At 39.4% G+C, this 18,664-nt stretch overlaps 1 protein-coding gene across 1 annotated transcript in view; it reads left to right on the top strand.

Moving 5' to 3' along the window:
* Positions 1-18,664, top strand: part of LOC139333570 (hepatoma-derived growth factor-related protein 3-like) — a 30,477-nt gene that overhangs the window by 748 nt on the left and 11,065 nt on the right. The window contains exons 2-4 of the mRNA XM_070966065.1: positions 293-369; positions 5,157-5,295; positions 5,596-5,757. Of these exons, the coding sequence (XP_070822166.1) occupies positions 293-369; positions 5,157-5,295; positions 5,596-5,757 (378 nt within the window). The remainder of the gene's footprint in view (positions 1-292; positions 370-5,156; positions 5,296-5,595; positions 5,758-18,664) is intronic.

Here is an 18,664-nt window from a genome sequence, read left to right on the forward strand (position 1 = left end):
AGAACTTACACTATAACGTGAGCCACCCAATAGTAGACAGAAAACGGCCTCAGATTCAGTCGTGCTTCGGGGTTATCATGTCATGAGTTCAAGTGGTCCACAGTGCAGTGGGCTATCAGGTTACAAGTTACACAGTCCGTTCTGACAGACTGTTAGTCAGTTTCATCACAGCCCCATAGGCTAGCTACATAATCATATAATATGGTAGGCATTAACAGATGTATTTGAACTATGAGCATAAGCAGGAGTATAAGAAATATTCATGAACAGTTTGTCTCTTCCTGTCTTTTAGATTGATGAGCTTCCAGAAGGAGCTGTCAAACCGCCAGCCAACAAGTACCCCATCTTCTTCTTTGGGACCCATGAAACGTAGGCACCTTTTTTCCAGGATGTGCTCCACCTAACACTTATATTGTTTAAGAGGCAAGCAACTGCCCCACTCATTAATTTGAATGTACTGGAGTTGTGACCTAGTTGCACAGTATTGCCATTTCCGCATGACATTTTTTGTGTATAAGAAGGGGCTGGGTATCATTTGAAATGTTTTGCTATGTGTGCCAGTACCTTACAGAACTTTGTTTCAGTACCTTAGTTTAGGAATATCAGCATGTTTTGAAGGACCAGTGTGTAGGATTTAGTAGCATCGAGTAGAGATCGACCGATACTGGTCCCAATTATTAATAATCAAGTGAAACCAATAGCCGATATTTAGAACCAATATTGGTTTGCAGCAAAAATTTAAATTTTGGTGTCAAAATTTAGAGTAACACACCTGGGATTAGAATGAATACAGTATACTGTTTGGTTGTTTGTTTGTTTGTTACACTGAAAAAAAGACCTTAACTTTTTATAAAATAACACAAACACAAAATCTTCATTGAAATGCCTTTAAGTTTAATTATTTTGAAAACAAAAAGTGCAGGGGCCTTCCAGCAGCATTTTTTAAAACTCACTCAAATGAATGAATGAATAAATAAATAAATAAATAAATAAATAAATAAATAAAATAAAATAAAATAGCTCCCTGAATTTTTGAAATATCAACAAAATAAACTGAAGTGAACTGTTCTGAAATTTGGGTGTGAGTTAGTACTCCCAATTCAGTAGCAGGAGACATGCCAGCACCACAGTTTTCATATCTTCCAGCTTGGAAAAGCGTTTCATTACACACGTGAGTTGTAGACGCGACGGTAAATTTACTGATTGAAAATAAAACACAATGAGAATAATCTCCTCGACGTGTGCTCTCTGCCTGACTCATATCCCTGGACTTTACGAGTGACAGGCAAAAAGACGATCATTTAACACCTGTAGTTACGTTGCTGCATCATAGTGTAGTGAGAGCACGAGCGCTGAGGGTGAGGCGACAAACAAAGACACGTTAGCGTGCAGAACTGTTAAACTTATAGGCTAGAATCGCCTCCGGTGTTGTTTATTGATAAACCAGGAGCCGCCCCACGGGCTGAGACACGTTAGGAGATTTATTATTCCCACAAAGTAACGGGCCTATATTATTATTGTGCGTCTGGCCACAGCTATAAAGCGGTTGCGGCAGGTATAACGTAGCGGTGGGTCATCATGAAATAAGCCTTGTTGAAGTTGTGAACAGTTTCATCTCCAGAACCAAACAGCGGAATTCAGCAGGTTTTCCTCCCTTATACTTGCTATAGTCTACCTACCGCTATGTTGTCATGTCTTTTTTTTTATATTTAGTAAGGAGCTTCAGGTCATGTTCAATTGGTTACGTCTTTTTTTTTTTTTTTTTTTTTTGTTGTTGTTGTTGTATGCTTGATCTGACTAGACAAGTAGGTTGATGAAATGTCAACTCTGGGCTTGCATGTTATCACTGAAATTTATTATAAGTTTGTAGTATTTTTCAGTGGCGGCTGGTGAAAAAAATTCTTGGTGGGGCTGGTGTGCCAACAGATTTCCCTGCCTAATCCAGCATAAGCATTCAAATGAACAGTCGGAAAATGACAACAGTTCCACAGTAAGTTCCACAATAGTTTCAAAGAAAAAGTAACAATACAGCTATATTAGACTTTATCAAATACTATACAATACAATCAAGGGATAAATTCACAACAAGGGTATGATTTCAGCTGAATCTACACAAATCAACAGTGTGAGTGAGTGAGTGAGTGAGTGAGTGAGTGAGTGGAGGGGGAAGTGTCTAAGGTGAGTGTGGGTTGAGTTATTATATGAAGAGAGATTTCCTATTAAAATGTAACATATACAAAGAATTGTGAACCAAGTTAAAAAATTAAACATAAACAGATGATTTTAATACACTCTAATCAAGAAAAAATGCAACATTTACTTGGAGAAAACAGCATCAGTGCCATAGAAGCAGCAAAATTTGTCATTGCATGTCACAGCCTGAGAGAAACAACAAAGCAGTCTCCACAACTACATTATTATTACATACGGTTTTTATCTACCTCTTCATTGTGCTATCTTACAGCAATGCGGTGCCCATCATCTAGCTAAATTGCTATGCTAATCTTTCCGAACACAGCTATCTTTATGCAGTTTTCCATGTAAACTTTGGATCTCTCATGCTTCTTGATCCGTTCGGAGAGGTGCTTTAAGTCAGTTAGTCCACTCTTTGTCCAAGTCGAATCACATTTGTCATTTCTGAAGAGGATACAGGGGAAACAGAAAAGTGCATAGGCTGCAGCACAACCTGCCAGCCATGTCTTATGGTTGAACCAGCTCCGACGAAAACTCTGTTTGTACAGTTTATGTTTCTCCTTGGTCTGCTGGTAAATGTTGATTTCAGGTCAGGTCCCAGCTCCTTAACGAGAAGTATATTAATAATGATTTCACCAAATTTGGTGGAAGCTGCTCTTGAACTCCAGTTCTTACCGCATCGTCCCACTATGAAAAAAACCTATTGCTGGCTCCTCATGTAGCTCTAGCAATCCTAAACTTTCACGTATTTTACGTAGCACTTTGGGTGACATTTCCAGCGCCCCACAGGCTTTAAATTTGGCAACATTGATAGGCCTATTATTCATAATTTTTCCCTAGCAACCATAACCAGATCTGCCGAGCGCCCCGTGAGAGAATGATGCGCTGTCTGTCAGTGGAAATTCACTGTTTAAGGAGTGTCAGTTGGTGGAAATGTTGTTTAAATGGTTAATAATGTGTGTTATTAATGTGTCCCTACGTGCAATTTTAAAATTGCACACACACGCTACTAAGTAAAACTGACATTGATTAAAAAAAAATGCAAAAAATATCCTTCCCCTCCACAGCTGGTGGGGCGGAGCCCCAACACCCCCTATGGGCCAGCCGCTGCTGGTATTTTTAAAACTTCAACATAGAGGGTTTTTATTGCAACTTCGACTGACTCTGTTGCCTTGCATCTGCTGGATCACAGGAGCAGTCGTCTGATTCTCCTTGTCTGTGGCACTGCATGTAGAGGCCTCAGTGTTGATTGGCTGTCACTCACTCACTTGTGCCATGTAGCCTATCAGTGAGGGCTGTGGGCGGGACATTGGAAAGCCAAAGGAGCGTGTTTCAAAATACATTAATTTTATCAGTTATCTGTGGAAAAAACGGCCGATGCCAATGATCGAACAAATGCTGAATATCGGCCGATAATTGGTCAGTCCCTAGCATCGAGTAGTAAGGCTACAGATTACAATTCAATTCCCCTCACATCACCATCACATTCCAAGTATATAGGAGAATCTACGGTGGCCACTAAAACGCAAAAGGCACTCTCTAGAGCCACTGTTCGGTCTGTCTGTTCTGGGCTAGTGTAGAACATGGCGGTGCAACTTGGCGGACTCTGAGGAAGAGGACCCGCTCCCTCTGTAGATATAAGGGGCTCATTCCAAAGTAATGAAAACACAATGATTCTTATTTTCAAATGATTATAAACTAATGAAATCATAATCACAAATATAATATTCCATTTCTGTCAATAGATCCACCTAAATCCTACACACTGTGTCTGACTAATGTGCAAGCAGGTTGTTAACAGGAATACAGAGAAAGGACCCAAATGCAAATGACTGAGGCAGATCTGGTACAGTTCAGTGAGTTAATAATATAAATGGTACATAGGCTTGGTAAATGCGGCAGGAAAGGATCAAAACCAGGTAGCAGTCCAACACAAGCAAACAAATCCAATAAGGAGCAGGCAGGTCATGTCCAATAAACAAGTTATTGTAGGTTAAGTGAAGTCAGGCAGACAGGCACAGGTCACAGAAGGACATGGAAATGACTTAACCATGTGGTAAGGAACAAAGGAAGTAAGACCACTACATATAGTGAGTGGTAGGTGAGGAAGTATGCTGGGAAGTCGAGGAAACTGCAGAGCAGATGAGGGAAGTGAGAACAGGTGTGTGGCTGGGTGAGGCAGTCATGGTTATGGAGAAAGAAGAGAATGTCTGAGGGCATCTGGTGGATAAGCAGAGAATAGCACTGAAGGGCCTAGGAAAAAGGAAATGTGTCTGAAGAGGAGGAACAGGGAGACACACTGGACCTTTAAGCTTTAGCACTAAAGTTCATTCTTGTCTCTGGAAATAATAGTTTGACAAAGAAATTCTATAATTTTAACTCATGGCTCACAAGTGTTTTGCTGTTTTGTCTGGAGCTTTCAACCACATCTTACCGTCTTCATCCACAGATGAAGTTTGCTTGGTTGTCATCATGTGACCTAAATATGATAAAGTGTTAAATGCATCCATGTTAAGTAAAGAACCAAAGTCAAAAGGTTTTCTGATTTAGATCAGCCAATATATGATTAAATAATAAGTGAACGTTCTATGAATCTGAGTGATACCCAGTTTTATTACATGACAGGTTTTGAATCTCAATGTCTGACGCTCTTCTGTCACTACTCGAGTACTGAGGTTTGATATCAAGGACTATGTATAAGCAAACACCTTTAAAAATAAACGGGCTCAGCTCAGCTTTACCATTATAGGTTTTTATAGTTTAGTACTCAGTGCTTTGGTTGGAAGTTGCCTAGCTGCTCATATTTTCTGAATAAATCTATATCTTAAAATTTTAACATGGTTATGATTAAACTTCCAGTCATTCTGTGCTTACTGCTGAATTAAACTCCTGACACCTGATCTGTTTTTCCAGGCTGATTTAGCAATAGTAATTGTCGCAAATATCTCTTCTCCCTTCTTTAGTGCATTCTTGGGCCCAAAGGATCTACTGCCCTACAAGGAATTTAAAGACAAATTTGGCAAGTCGAATAAGAGGAAAGGCTTCAACGAGGGCCTGTGGGAGATTGAGAACAACCCTGGAGTCAAGTTCACAGGCTATCAGGTCAGTCGGCAGTTTATTATGTCTGTGGTTCAAAGAGGAAGACAGAGGAAGAAAACATGGGGGGAGAAAGGGATGCCAGACAGGTCTGATGTTCAACAAAGCTACGTTGTTGCCTCGGGAAAACTTTAAGACACAAATGAAATGACTGTTCGAGCAGATAGTGTTTGTGTAAGGAAGACTGATTAATCTTTCATAACGTGCCATTTTACATTTATAAATTTGAGGTGTCAGTTACTGTGGAGCTAGTCATTTCTGCATTTAGTCTTGGAAAAAAAAATGATGGGCGTCTTTCATACACAGGCCATCCACCAACAAAGTTCATCAGAAACAGAAGAGGGGGGAAACACTGCTGATGGCAGCAGTGAAGGGGAGGAGGGTGAATCTGTTGAGGAAGAAGATGACAAGGAAAAGCTGAAGGGGGACAAGACTGGATCCAAACGGAAAAAGACAGCCACCTCCAAGGTACTTCAGCTGGTAAACATACTAACACATGAGTGACGACAATTCAGGTATAATAGGAGCACTGAAGATGATGTGACAATTACAACCAGCCTGAAAATTAAGCTCAGTTTAGAGCAAGGCAGCCCAGTGCAGGGCATGTGGGCCAAAGTTGGCCTGGCATAGGGTTTCTTTGGCCTGCCAGGTGTTTCTAGCAAAAACAAATAAAAGAAAAAAAATATTTTAAGAAGTTATAGTATACTAGTTATAGTATACTATACTATATAGTCGCTGTTTTTGCTGTTTTATTTTTTTGTGAGTTGGGCAGAGTGACACTTTGCACAGGAAGTCAGTCAATTAAGGAAACTTGGCATCCTAGTCCTATTGTGCGTTTTAACAATACAATGCAATAGGTGTTTGCTTCTGGCCCTTGGTCCACCATTAAGAACCGATCTTTTGATCATGTCTCATATAATTTTTGCTTGTTTGAGATTTGGAGTGAACAGTGAAGGTCATCAGCTGCATATCATTTGCAATACTGGTGGAACAATCTACCCTCTACCCACTTACATACTCATATCATCAACATGTGAAGTTGAATGCTTAGTGTTTTTGCACATTGACATTTTGGGATTTTGAGTGTTGTACTTTGCCTTGAATAAGGCTGCATAAAGTCTGGAGGCTGCTTTGCAGTAAATGTTGTGGTTTGATCATGCACAAACAGGATGACACTGGCAGTAAAGGTCTAACTCACTTCATACAAAGTAGCCCGTACTTGTCTGACCTTGTCTAAAGATTAAAGTGTTTTTACACATTTCAAACGTCGACACTTGAATGTGGGATTAAAAATGTGTCGTCATAGCCTCTACTTGGCTACATGCCACTGCCTCCCTTACCACCTTCCAGGAGTTATTTTGGAGTATCCCGGAAGTCCCTTGAGTGTCTTTGTAGCCCAGATGCTATTGATCATCGAAAAGGGGGTAACAGTGCACATCTTCATACAGTCTCTCTTAAAAGCCATTCATGGTGTTGCACTTAAGGCTGGGCGATATGGCAAAAAATGTATCATGACATAAGTGTTTTATATCGGTCGATATCGATAATTATTGATATTTTTTATGACCTATTTAAAATAAGGACCAGGAGAAAAATACATTAAATTTAAATATTTTTATTTTAAATTTGACCTTCCTCTGATTATAATCCCCTCAGCTATCAAGGCAGAAAGGAAAGGAAATGTCAACACAACCATGGAAAACACTCAAATAATAAGTATGAATAAAAGTGTAAAAATGTAAACAGAGAGAAACCTGAGCACTTTTTTTCTGCATGTTTAGTGCAGAAAGTTCACAAGCTGATTCACCTTCTGCTGAATAAAATGTTTTCAAATATGTGCAGTGTTTTGTAAACATAGCAGAAACTGAGGTAGACTTGACATCAGTAACATACAAAAGAACAAACATGATAGACAGTACAGTAAGACTGACTGAACTATAAAACCAGCCTAGACATATGAATAACTTCAGTCACTCTTCTTACTCTAAACATACATGAACAATTCAATTGTATTTTTATTGCAAGTGTGTTTAAAAAAAAGCATGTGTAAGAGATTTTTAGAACCAGGCTTCACGACAGTGCTCAGCAGAAGCACGTCTTTAGCTATATGATATGCCGCTGCCTCCGTTATGTCTTTGTGTCTTTTAGATGATTTGTCATCAGGCCCTGATGCAGAGAACCTCTGTATGGTGGTCTGCTGCTTGCTCACTGCAGCACTTACTTTCTATTTCTCATCTCACTCCTCGCGAAGAATCAAACAACGCGACAACGAGATGGCGCAACCGAACTTGATACTGTTACATGATTGGTGTGTTAGCGTGTCACTCCCACTGATCAGCGATTACTTCCTATGTTGCTCGGTTACCTGAGAGCAAGTGCCTTTGTTCATGCAACCAACCTTGCTTCGCAACTTCTGGTTTCTTCCGACAAAGAAAAACATTTTTCGAATGTTTTATCGAGTGCATTTTTTATTGATATTGATTACGTGTCTATCGCGAGACATATCGTTATCATTTTATTGCCCAGCCCTAGTTTCAGTTAATTAGAAAGTCGAAAGGTGACACAAGTAGTGTCTCTACACACGTGGTCAGACACAGGTGTGAGTCTTCGAATAAAGGATTTTTTTAAAATTGGGCAAGATTGTTGATTACTTCATTTCTTTTCTGTTGAAAATTAGTCAGGAGTTAGTTTTCACTGTGACACTTCTCAATGTTTCAGTCATTCTGTCTTACTGTACTCATTATGGCATTCTCTTTTGTGCGACCTTCCCCTTATTTAAGAAAAAAAGAGATGGAGTGCAAGCACTGCCACAGTGTGTTACTGTATTAATGCATAAGCCATTGCTGCTGTAAATGGAAGCAGGTTGAAAAAGTCACAGACATCCTGCTCTTCACTTAGCAACCACTGTTGCCTAGCAACTGGGCTCCATTACGCACAGCACATGTGGTGCAGCCAAAGGAATGTAGCACTGTTTGGAAGCGGTGTGCTGATGTGTGTGTCCTGTCACATCATTGAAATACTGAGAGTGTGTGTGTTTGTGTGTGTGCAAGAGGTATACAAGGGAACTGCTCACTTGTGGGGACATTACATAGACTTACATTCATTTCCTGGAGCCTTCCCCTAACCATAACCACTATTTGCCTATTGCTAACCCTGTACTTAACCTAACCTTACCTACCCTGTAACCCTATCCTCAGTCTGCACCCTAAAATTGAATGATTTACATTAAGGGGACCTGCATTTTGTCCCCATAAGGCAGGTGAGTCCCCACAATGTGACTGTGTAAACAGATTTTTGTCCCCATAACGTGATAAATACCAGGTGTCACACACACACACACACACACACACACACACACACACACACACACACACACACACACACACACACACACACACACAGATGCACAATGAACAGTGGTGAAGTTATTGAATTTTAAAATGGACCTCTTGAAGCATTTAAGTTTTTATAAGCAGTTGATGCTTTGGTTTAATGGGATGGGTTGTGCCACTGCTACTTCTGATGAATCTACTGCTACCACTACTACTACTACTACTACTACTACCAGCATTACTAGTACTGCTACTACTACTTTAAATTGTGTTGATAGTTGATTAATTAATAATGAATTACTGTGACAATTAGCTTATTAAAGGACTAATCAGTAGTTTTTTGTAACCATATAGATATTGATCATATAAATTTGAGGTACCTTAATACATAAAAGTTTAAATTACACATGAAAATAGACTTGAATCTGTATTTTGTGCTAAGACAAAATCTTAACTCAAGGTCCGCTGACTAGTTTTTCTAGAGTTTTCAACTGCATCTCAGTCTTCATTAGCAGATGGAGTTTGGTTGAAAAGACAATGTCATATACAGTTGAGCTTTCAGTGAACTCCTCCCTCGGGGGATAGGTTAGCTTAGTTTTTAGACTTTAGACTTTTTAGCATGGCAAGGCAGTGTACATGGGGCTGTAGTATTAGTAGGAGTGCCTTATATTTTTTAGCCTGTTCAACACCAAAAATTCAGCAAAATGAATGGAATCAATTAAACAGTGAGTTTGTCTGCTTATACGTAACTTGCTAACATTGCCATGCCTGCCTAACAACTTACTTAATGCCTACGGTAATAAAGTACTGTTTGTACCAAGGACCATATCATTTGCCAGTGACTTTATTTTGTGGGGTGGCATGTTTGAACAGGAGTGGGGAACGTCAGGGCCATATATTCAGCCTGCAAGATCTTTGATCTGTCCCCCAAGGTCATTTATGAATACAAAAAAAGTACTCAGAAATCCAGAAACAATCTCTAAACAGGATATACTTTTTCTGCAATAAAAGAAATTAACATAAAATAGTAGACTAACATGTCCTGCCGAAAGGTCGCGGAATGTTACATGACCCGCCATCGCTGACATGCATCATATGGCGACTGTCAAGAAAAGAAAAGTAAATGTGGAGTGTTGTACTTTCCAAGAGAAATGGACAAACTTTTTTTTGTTGTTGAAGTTAAAGTCAAACTTGTGTGCTTAAGTTAATTTAGGGGACGCACTTACAGTGATGAATAAGGCCAATCTCTAGCATTATTACAGCTTGAAACATGCTAAACTGGATGAGGTGCAAAGAAAAAAGGGCTTGGATAAAGTTAATGGTCTTCAGCGGAATTTGGGTGCCCAACAAGCAGCTTTCATAGAACCACATTGTGACGGAGACAATGTTATACAGACATGTTTTATGGTGAGTGAACTAATACCTAGGGATGTGAAACCTCATCAGAAACATTTTTCCAAAGTGTCAGTTTGTCTCTAAGAATCCCCACCCCTGTGTTGGTCAATTCAGGTTAATAGCATATGCTGTGTAGGTGATGGTCCTGGATGCAACTATATCAGACTGTCTGGGACTGTTAGCAGTTCTTGTCAGCTCTTTCCCTGGTTTGGGGAAGTTTCCACTCTAGCAGCTCCAGCCAAACCTTTGACATTGATTAACGCTGCATTTTTGAAGTTCATCAATTAGTTATCATCCTGATCATTTTCTTTGGGAAAGCCAAAACTCACTGTTTGAAATTACAAACAATAAGGATTAAAAAAATGTATCTTTAATACTATGCTACAACATGAGGGCTAACTAAGTATATCCTGCAATACAAGAACAATGCTGTTTCAATATTTCAATGTCTGGATCATCAGCTGGTGAGAAATGTGACTTTTTGCCTGGACTTGTTAGCCTGAGTCTTTTGGCATATCTATATATATATCATTGTATATCATGTATGCAACCATCAAGTTCATATGTAAGACACTTTAACGTAGTTCTTGTTTTAAGTAAACCAGCCCACTTCAAACATCAAAAATTAGTTGTCGCCAGCTAGAAATGAGAACCTAGTTTAGTTTACTTCAATGTGAAATCTAAGTCCCATTGTTTAACATCCATAAATCAGCCTCTGTTACTATTGTAAACAGTGAATGCACAGCACTACAATCCAAAACTTTACTGGTGTAGTAGCAGTAACTAAGGGAGGTGGGAATCTGTAAATTTTAATGTGATAACTTTACATTTTTTGTTTTGTCTAAAAAACAGTCCAAAAGTTAAGATATTCAGTTTACTTGAATAAAACAGAAAAAAGCCACAAATACGTAGGTTTGAAACACTAGAACTAATGAATCTTTGTCAAGTTTGCTTGATAGATAATTAAATATGAGTACCTGGAGATGGAGTTTTTTTTGCAGACCAACTAATGATTTCAGCACTAATTTCTATAAACAGATATCTGCATATGAACGCAGTATTTGTGTCTAACAGACAAGATTTTGGTATTATAAGCATTCTGGTTTTCATTTGTATTCTGTATGCAGCCCAAGTAGTATTGACCAATGACATTTGAGTGGGCTTTGGTTGCATGCAGGTAAGCACATAACACATTGGCCGGACCCATTGGCAATCGTCTGATGACAATTTAACTTTTAGTTTTTTTTATTTATTAATTTATTTTCATGTACCTGCATCCATACGCAGGTATCTGTTTATAGAAATTAGCCAACATGTCTTCTGGACCTAAAACACTAATACTAATCAGATAGTAAACAATGGCCAGCATGCGGAAGAGGAAGGATTGGCATGTATATCTTATCAGTAATTCCGGATATCTGCTGGCTACACGGGACGCCCTGTAACATTGGCCATTTCCCCAAGCAGCAAAATCGTCATCAGATAATAGCCGGTGGATTCCAAGATTTCAGCACTAGCTGTCTGTTGTTCCCAGTATTAAAGGGGGACTCAATTACACATCTAAGTGTTGAGGAGTGTCACTGCACAGGTGAAAAATTTGTATAAAGCCTTATGTGTCTCAAGTGATGTCTCTTGTGTCAGCATCAGTTGCATCATAATCATTTTATTACATTTCCATTTCTGAGGGTGAAAATGTATCCATCATATAGTGCCCTCAAAAATTCCACAATGGAACAAAAGAAGTCGAGTCCATAGCATGTACTCAGCTTTCTGCTAACAGTTCCACAATGCAATACTCAGGGCACAAAAGTAAGCTAATACCTTAACCTCAGACCTTTTCAAGTTTTCTATGTTTTGCTATGTCTCAGACTTAACTTAAAATTGCACACAACACTCCATAATGACAAAGCAAAAAAAAAAAAAAAAAAACACTTTTCAAGTGTTTTGTAAATGTTTTTTTTTTTTTTTTTAATGAAATATCCCATTTATGTAAGTATTCAGACCCTTCACCTAGTACTTGGCTAAAAAACCTTTGGCAGCAATGACAGCCTCAAGTCTTCTTTGAAAGAATCCTACAAGTGTGCCATACCTTTCTTGAGGGAGTTTCTCCCATTCTTCGTGGCAGAATCACCCAAGCTTAGCCAGGATGATATGGGAACGTCAGCACAAAGCCATTTTCAGATCTCTCCAGAGATGCTCTATGAGGAACATAGAGATCTCTCCCTAATAAGATGGAAGAACTTACGGCACTAGCCAGACTGCAGTGAGTGCCAGGAGTGTATTATGATGTGCTTCACAGAGACATGACTAAATGAACTTATTTCGGACACGCGTGTTGCTTTGGAAGGATTTCAGAGAGCAAAAGAGAGCGGTAAGAAGAAGGGTGGGGGCATAGTGATGTTTGTTAACAACAGATGGTGAATCTCAGGACATATCAGTGTAAAGGAGCAATGCTGCATGATAGACACAAAGCTGCTAGCTGGTAGCATTTTCAACCTGAGCCTCAGTCTGGACAGAGTTCCAGCCCTGTGGAACACTTCCTGTGTGCTTCCAGTCTCAAAGACTGTGCACACCAGAGAGCCCAGCCACTTCAGGCCTGTAGCCTTAACTTCCAACCTGATGAAGATCATACACAACCACCTCCTTCACCTGTTGAGCAGTGAGCTGCACCCCCTACAGTTTACATATTGACCAGGCATTGGTGTTGAAGACACAGTGTTCTACCTGCTTCACTGATCTTTTTCCCACCTGAAAAACACTGGGAGTACTGTAAGGGTAATGTTTTTTGACTTCTCCAGTGCTTTTAACACAATCCAACCATCACTGCTCAGGGGGAAGCTGGAAGGAGCTGGAGTAGACTTTCACCTGGCTGCAAGGACTATCAACTACCTCACCAACAGAACACAGTATGTGAGGCTTAGCAACTATGTGTCTGATGGAGTAGTGTGCAGCACGGGGGCTCCACAGGGTACAGTGCTCTCTCCTTTCCTGTTCACCCTCTCCACATCCAACTTCAGACAAAACACTGACAACTGTCACATCTCAGACGATACAGCCATCGCTGGACGTGTATCACAGAGGAATGAACTGGAATACATAAATGGTGTGAATTTGTGAGTTGCACAGACTGTGAGCAACTGACTGAGAAAATTGCACAGGTTGAAAAGAAGTTTGAAATGTTGCAACAAATAACAGCATCTGTACACACTGCTGAAAATGGACAGACCTTTATTAATTAGACTGTGGACACACTGCCCATCTGGACATGTCCTAACGCCACTGGATTTGGTGTTGAGGCTCCGAAACTAGCCTTTCCTACTTACTGGCACAGGACCAGCACCAGACCAAGAGTATCCACTCCAGACCAGTAAAAAGTGAAAAAAGACTTTGCCTGCCACTGCAGAAACTGATCAACTGTCAATCAAATCTTGTATTCATATCAGGCCCCATTCCAAACTTGGAGAAAGGCATCAAATCTTTCAGCAGACTCCTTGCCCTGAATACATGGCAGACATCGGTATGCCTCAATCATGGGATAGGTTTTTTGACATCTCAGTATCTTTTGGAACTGTCATAAAATGCTTTAGGCCTGATGGGGTACATTCAAACATCACTGGTTGCAGACTGCTCAGCGCCAACCTGCATCATGCTCTTGGCATGCTGTACCAAAACAAGAATACACAGATAAGTGCCAAGGTCAGCCTGCACAGGCTGGAAGCCTCACCAGACCCTCTGCTTCACATCACCGAAGGCATCCAGAGAATGTCTCTTTTCCAGACGGGGATCCAACGCCCCTCATCCCCCTCTTCATCACATTCTCCAGGGAGCCAGTCTCTACAACAATCACCAATCAAGGAGTTACTTAAAGCTGCCACACTGAAGGTCAGTTAAATTGGTGAGCTATTAAAGAACAGTAACCACAGACATGATCACTTAGGTGTCTATCAGAAATGAAACAGATGCCATGCCGCTTTCTTAAATGTACCATTGATCTTTAACAGCCAGTGGCATGGTCAAACACATCATAGCAATCACAGACCATCTGGTACATTAGTAATCTTAAATTTGTTAATGTTCAGCCATAGTCAGTCTCCTCTCCTATCACAGAATCCCTACAGCTTTTTAACGTCAGATCATTCGCGACCAAATCTTTACATTAATGATCTGATAAGTGAAAAGAACTTGCATTTTATGCTTTTAGTTGAGACATGGCAAAACAGCCAACTGGTGTAGCTACACTGATTTAAACAGTGACAAAACTGAAGTCCTCCTCATCGGCACCAAGTCCACACTCTCTAAGTCTGCCAGCTTCTCCCTTACAATCGACAGCTCTTCAGTCTCCCCCTCCCCTCAGGTAAAGAGTCTGGGTGTCATCCTCGATAGCTCACTTTCATTTCAATCTCATATTAATAACTTTTCCCAGTTTGCATATTTCCATCTACACAACATCAATCGTCTCCATCCCTCCCTCACCCCCCGTACTACTTCTGTCCTCGTTCACAGCCTTGTCACTTCCTGTATTGATTACTGTAAGTCTCTCCTCTTTGGTCTTCCTCACAAATCCCTCCATAAGCTCCAACTCGTACAGAATTCAGCTGCTTGCATCATCACCAAAACCCCCTCTTTTCACCACATCACCCCTGTCCTTCTGCAACTCCATTGGCTCCCGGTCAAATTCAGAATTGAATTAAAAATCCTCCTGTGTGCATTCAAATCTATCCACAACCTTGCCCCTCCCTATCTGTCAGATCTCCTCCATGTCACCACCCCCTCCCGCTCAATCAGGTCCTCCTCCTCCATCCACCTTACCGTGCTCCCTGCCCGCCTCAGCACCTTGGGGAGCCAAGCTTTCAGCCGCTCTGCTCCCCAACTCTGGAACTCTTTGCCACCGGACATCTGTAACATCGACTCTCTTCCCCATTTCAAATCTAGACTCAAAACCCACCTGTTCAAGAAAGCATACTCTCTCTGATTGCACTGTCCACTTTTTAGCTCTTTTTAGCTCTTTTAGCTCTCTGTGTATAGCTCTTGTTGTTTCACTGTTCTTGTTTCATCTTTGTAAAGTGTTCTTGAGTGTCTAGAAAGGTGCTTTTAAATAAAATGTATTATTATTGATAGAGGCTTGTCCCCCAAGTTCTTTTTATCAGTCAGTTAGACAAAACAGGACATGAGGAGGCATTGCAGCCATTTTTTCTAACCAGTTTGTGTGTAATGACATTGACCTTGGTAAATTTACATACATCATTTGAATATCTTGCTCTTGAGCTCGAAGCAGAATTACCAGTGGTCATTATTACATTGTATGGACCACCAAGATATTTATCTGTGTTTTTGCAGGAATTCTCACAGCTGATCGCACTTAGTAACTAAACATTACAGATTAATCCTGAATGTAGACCTGAATATCCATATTAAGAAAAAGAATGACTCCGAAGCTATGGAGCTTGTGAATTTAATGGACAGATTTGAATTTACACAACATGTAAATTAAGCCACTCCTCAACATTCTGGACTTGGTAATAACAACAGGGTTAAACATTGACAGTGTTTTGCTATTAGAATTACCTATTTCTGACCATCACTGTATTTTTTGATGCCAAACTAATCTTAATAACAACTAAAAGGGAATTTCTGGTTCAAAGATGTTTCCTTGATGACAAGGCTGAAGAAAAGTTTAGTAATATGAGATCATTTGAGTCACACAGCTATGACTGTTGTCTAAATGACATGGTTTAACATTTCAACGATACCATGTGTCGCTCCACTAAAGGTTAAAAAGAGGTCGACTGCCAGAACCCTATGGTCAAACAACGAGAGGAATAGATTCTGTCAGCTGAGCAGAGGAAAAGTGGGCTCACAGCTCACTGTAATATATACAGTACAAAGAAGTTACGACTGTCTACAACAAAGCAATACGTCTGGCAAGAAAATACTTTTCCAAAATTATTACAGAGAATGCTAGGAATATTATTCTCCACTGTTGACCAGCTACTCAGCACCGTCCCCACCAGTCCACAGGTCTTTACATCAAACTGTGAAGAACTGATATCGTTCTTCTAACAAAATAACCTCAATAACCTCAGCCAGCACTTCCACTGATGTGAACATAGATGAGCTCAGTAAACCCTATAAGAAAAAAAGAAAAAAGAAAACCTGCGTAACATTAGCTAAGCTCTGCAGGACTGTCACTGAGTCCAACTGGTCCACCTCATGTTTTGACCCTGTTCTTAAAGCATTTTTAAAGAAGAAGAAGAAGAAGAAGAAGAATCCTTTATTAATCACTGCACACCATCTCTGCAAACAGGCATCTTCCCCAATGCATTTAAGACTCACTAAATCTTGGCTGATATCCAACCATAATAAGATACTGGAAAAGATAGTTTAAGCACAAATTCATGCCTTTCTTAACGAAAATAACATTCTTGAGTAATTTCAGTCATGCTTTAAAAACATACCACAGCACTGAAACTGTGCTTACTAAAATATTTAGCGATCTCAGGCTAATTTCTGATGAAAATAAGGTCTCAGTTGTCCTCTAAGTGCATTTGGTATGATTGACTATGATATCTTAATCAATCATCGTTAATAGTTGGTTGGTCTTTCTGACTGTGTGTTAAACTGGATTAAAACATACATCAAAGTGAGAAAGTTTTATGTCGGTCTGGGTCTGAGAGATCATGTGTCTGAGAAACATGGCATCTGTTTTGGGGTTGCACAAAGCAGCTGCCTTGGTCCAGACACACAACTGTACATCTCTGCCCAAACCAAATGATGCTGTAGCTATAGACTCCATTACTGACTGTCTTACTGCAATAAATATATGGATGAGCAATAATTTCTTGAAGTTAAATGAGGACAAAACTGAAATCTTATTAGTTGGCCTTAAAACAAAAAGGGATATGCTGTTTAATAATCTAATAGGTCCTAGACTCAGATGTAAACTTCAAATCCATTGTCTATTACACCCTAAAGCTCTAGAAGACACTACCTACAGATATCAGGGTAGCCAACTCGCTTAATATTTTCAAAAGAAAGCTAAAAACGTTGCCTCACACCTGTGCACTGCTGCACTTCTTTGAAAATGTTGTATTCATTGGTTTTATTCTCCATCTGATTTTACATTGATTTTGTATCTGTTTTTATGTCCATTCTGTCTTTTTTATATAAAGCACTCAGTTGTTGCAAGTGATTTCTTTCTTGTGCAGCATTTTGAGGTGCAATTCTTACATGAAAGGTGCTATATAAATAAAGTTTATTATTATTATTAGTAGTAGTAGTAGTAGTAGTCGTAGTATTATTATTATTAATGATAATAGTAATAATAATTATTATTAATAATAATGATAATTCTCAGGCATCTGTCAACAAAACAGAATGAAATTAACAACACAATGGCTACAATTCAGTACAAATAAATGAAATTTAAAGCACAGCCTAGAGCATCTAGTAGGCTTATTAAATAATAACAAAATATAGGCTTAAAAGGGTGTCCTACTCTCCGTAACATTAGGCAAATCTTTAATATTAATCTAAATTTTCTGACAAAAAAAACCCCCAACATATTTACTTTTTCAAGTTTGAGCACGAGGTATAACGGACTTACAGCTTTGCTTGCAGTGCTGATCACCCTTTCTGATAATGAAAAAGTACTTCAGACCACCTTCGACACCAGTGGAGAGTGGCTGGCATTTTTGATTTCCACCAGAGAAGGGGACCTTCGTCTATATCTAAAATGCTGCTAAGCTGGAGCTGTTGCATTTTTTTGGGGGGGGGCACTTCGCTTCGTTTGGCATCTGTTTTTTTCTAATTCCCCTTCTGAGGAGAGGCTGTCACGTGGCATGCAATTATGATTGCTTCAAATTGTTACACCTTTTTGCACAAGTTATTTTTATGACAAATTGCATTGTTTACAAGCAGTTCTGTCATCGCTTTAATAGCTTCTTCACCCACACAGACAGTGGTGCTGAACAAATATTCTTAAGGCATTTATTATATATATGCGCACATTACACAGCAGAATTTTTTTCATAACTGTAATGAAACATACACTGTTGCTGTTTTCAAACACAAGATACCATATTAATGTATTATAGCCCAACCCTAGTGGTCGAGTTGCAATGTGAATAATGTCATCATTACGTCTTTTTTTTAAACTGTCAATCAGTTAAATCTGTGGAATTCTCTTTTAAGTAAACTATCAATCAAGAGGTTTTAACCATATTTTTTGAATTATAGTGAGGAGACTTACTTACATTTGCGTCATGAATTCCTTCATTCACTTAAAATTATGCAACAACTTTATATATAACATATTCACAGCACAAGATTTACTTCAGTGTAACATTTTTAAAAAAGTTACACCCAATAATATATTTGCCAGTTTGTATAATAATGTATCAAATAATGACAGAAATGTTCCTTGCCACAAGGGAACTGTGTGCAGTAAAGTAATTTACTACTGCATAGACTAATGTGTAAATGATTGTCCTCTTTTTTTTATAAACATATTTTATTGCCATTTTTAAGAAATCATCACAAAGTATACAATGACACAGATTGTTCCAATAACGAACCCCAACATCCTCCAACCCACCCCAACCCTCCCTCCCCTCTTAAACTAAACGCTCCCAATCCTAGGTCAACAAACT

The sequence above is a fragment of the Chaetodon trifascialis genome, chromosome 1 (genome assembly GCF_039877785.1).
Source record: "Chaetodon trifascialis isolate fChaTrf1 chromosome 1, fChaTrf1.hap1, whole genome shotgun sequence".
NCBI classification, from domain to species: Eukaryota; Metazoa; Chordata; class Actinopteri; order Chaetodontiformes; family Chaetodontidae; genus Chaetodon; species Chaetodon trifascialis.